This window comes from Cebus imitator, unplaced genomic scaffold (genome assembly GCF_001604975.1).
Source record: "Cebus imitator isolate Cc_AM_T3 unplaced genomic scaffold, Cebus_imitator-1.0 Scaffold45, whole genome shotgun sequence".
NCBI classification, from domain to species: domain Eukaryota; kingdom Metazoa; phylum Chordata; class Mammalia; order Primates; family Cebidae; genus Cebus; species Cebus imitator.
Genome location: NW_016107360.1, coordinates 16,744,514 through 16,745,857, shown reverse-complemented (window position 1 = coordinate 16,745,857; position 1,344 = coordinate 16,744,514). Strand labels below are relative to the sequence as shown.

At 49.6% G+C, this 1,344-nt stretch overlaps 1 protein-coding gene across 1 annotated transcript; it reads left to right on the top strand.

Moving 5' to 3' along the window:
• The first annotated feature begins 48 nt into the window (after positions 1–48).
• On the top strand, positions 49–1,087 carry LOC108303337 (farnesyl pyrophosphate synthase-like). Its single transcript, XM_037737961.1, has one exon. It carries the CDS (start codon positions 212–214, stop codon positions 1,085–1,087), a length of 876 nt encoding a protein of 291 aa, XP_037593889.1. The 5' UTR covers positions 49–211.
• The last annotated feature ends 257 nt before the right edge of the window (positions 1,088–1,344 follow it).

Genomic DNA, 1,344 nt, shown 5'->3' with positions numbered 1-1,344 from the left:
CACAGCCCTTTGCTCCTCCCTCAGTATGAATGGAGACCAGAAATCAGATATTTATGCCCAAGAAAAGTAGGATTTCGTTCAGCACTTCTTCCAGATCGTTAGGGTACTGACTGAGGATGAGGTGGGGGACCCAGAGACAGGAGATGCTATTGCCCGGCTCAAGGAGGTCCTGGAGTACATTGCCATTGGAGGCAAGTATCACCAGGGTTTGATGGTGCTAGTGGCATTCCAGGAGCTGGTGGAGCCAAGAAAACAGGATGCTGATAGTCTCCAGCAGGCCCTGACTCTGGGCTGGTGTGTGGAACTGCTGCAAGCTTTCTTCCTGGTGACAGATGACATCATGGATTCATCCCTCATCTGCCGGGGACAGGTCTGCTGGTATCAGAAGCTGGGCATGGGTTTGGACGCCATCATTGCTGCTATCCTTCTGGAAGCATGTATCTATCGCCTGCTGAAGCTCTACTGCCGGGAGCAGCCCTATCACCTGAACCTGATTGAGCTCTTCCTGCAGAGTTCTTATCAGACTGAGATTGGGCAGACTCTGGACCTCATCACAGCCCCCCAGGGCAATGTAGATCTTGGCAAATTCATGGAAAAGAGGTACAAATCTACTGTCAAGTACAAGACAGCTTTCTACTCCTTCTACCTTCCTGTAGCTGCAGCCATGTACATGGCAGGAATTGATGGTGAGAAGGAGCACGCCAATGCCAAGAAGATCCTGCTGGAGATGGGAGAGTACTTTCAGATTCAGGATGATTACCTTGACTTCTTTGGGGACCCCAGTGTGACCAGCAAAATTGTCACTGACATCCAGGACAACAAATGTAGCTGGCTGGTAGTTCAGTGTCTGCAATGGGCCACTCCGGAACAGTACCAGATCCTGAAGGAGAATTATGGGCAGAAGGAGGCCGAGAAGGGGGCCCAGGTGAAGGCATTATATGAGGAGCTGGATCTGCTGGCTGTGTTCTCACAGTTTGAGGAAGACAGTTACAGCCACATTATAGTTCTCGTTGAACAGTACGCAGTGCCCCTGCCTCCAGCTATCTTTCTGGGGCTTGCGTGCAATATCTACAAGTGGAAAAAGTGACGTAGAGACTGCAAGGGCGGGGAGAGTAGGCTCTCAGTAAATAAGTTATTGTGTTTACATATATATATATGTGTGTGTGTGTGTGTATATATATATGTGTGTGTGTGTGTGTGTGTGTGTGTGTGTGTACTTATACCTGGGCATGGTGGCTCACATCTGTAATCCCAGCACTTTGGGAGGCTGAGGCAGGTGGATCACAAGGTCAGGAGTTCAAGACCAGCCTGGCCAAAATGGTAAAACCCTGTCTCTACTAAATA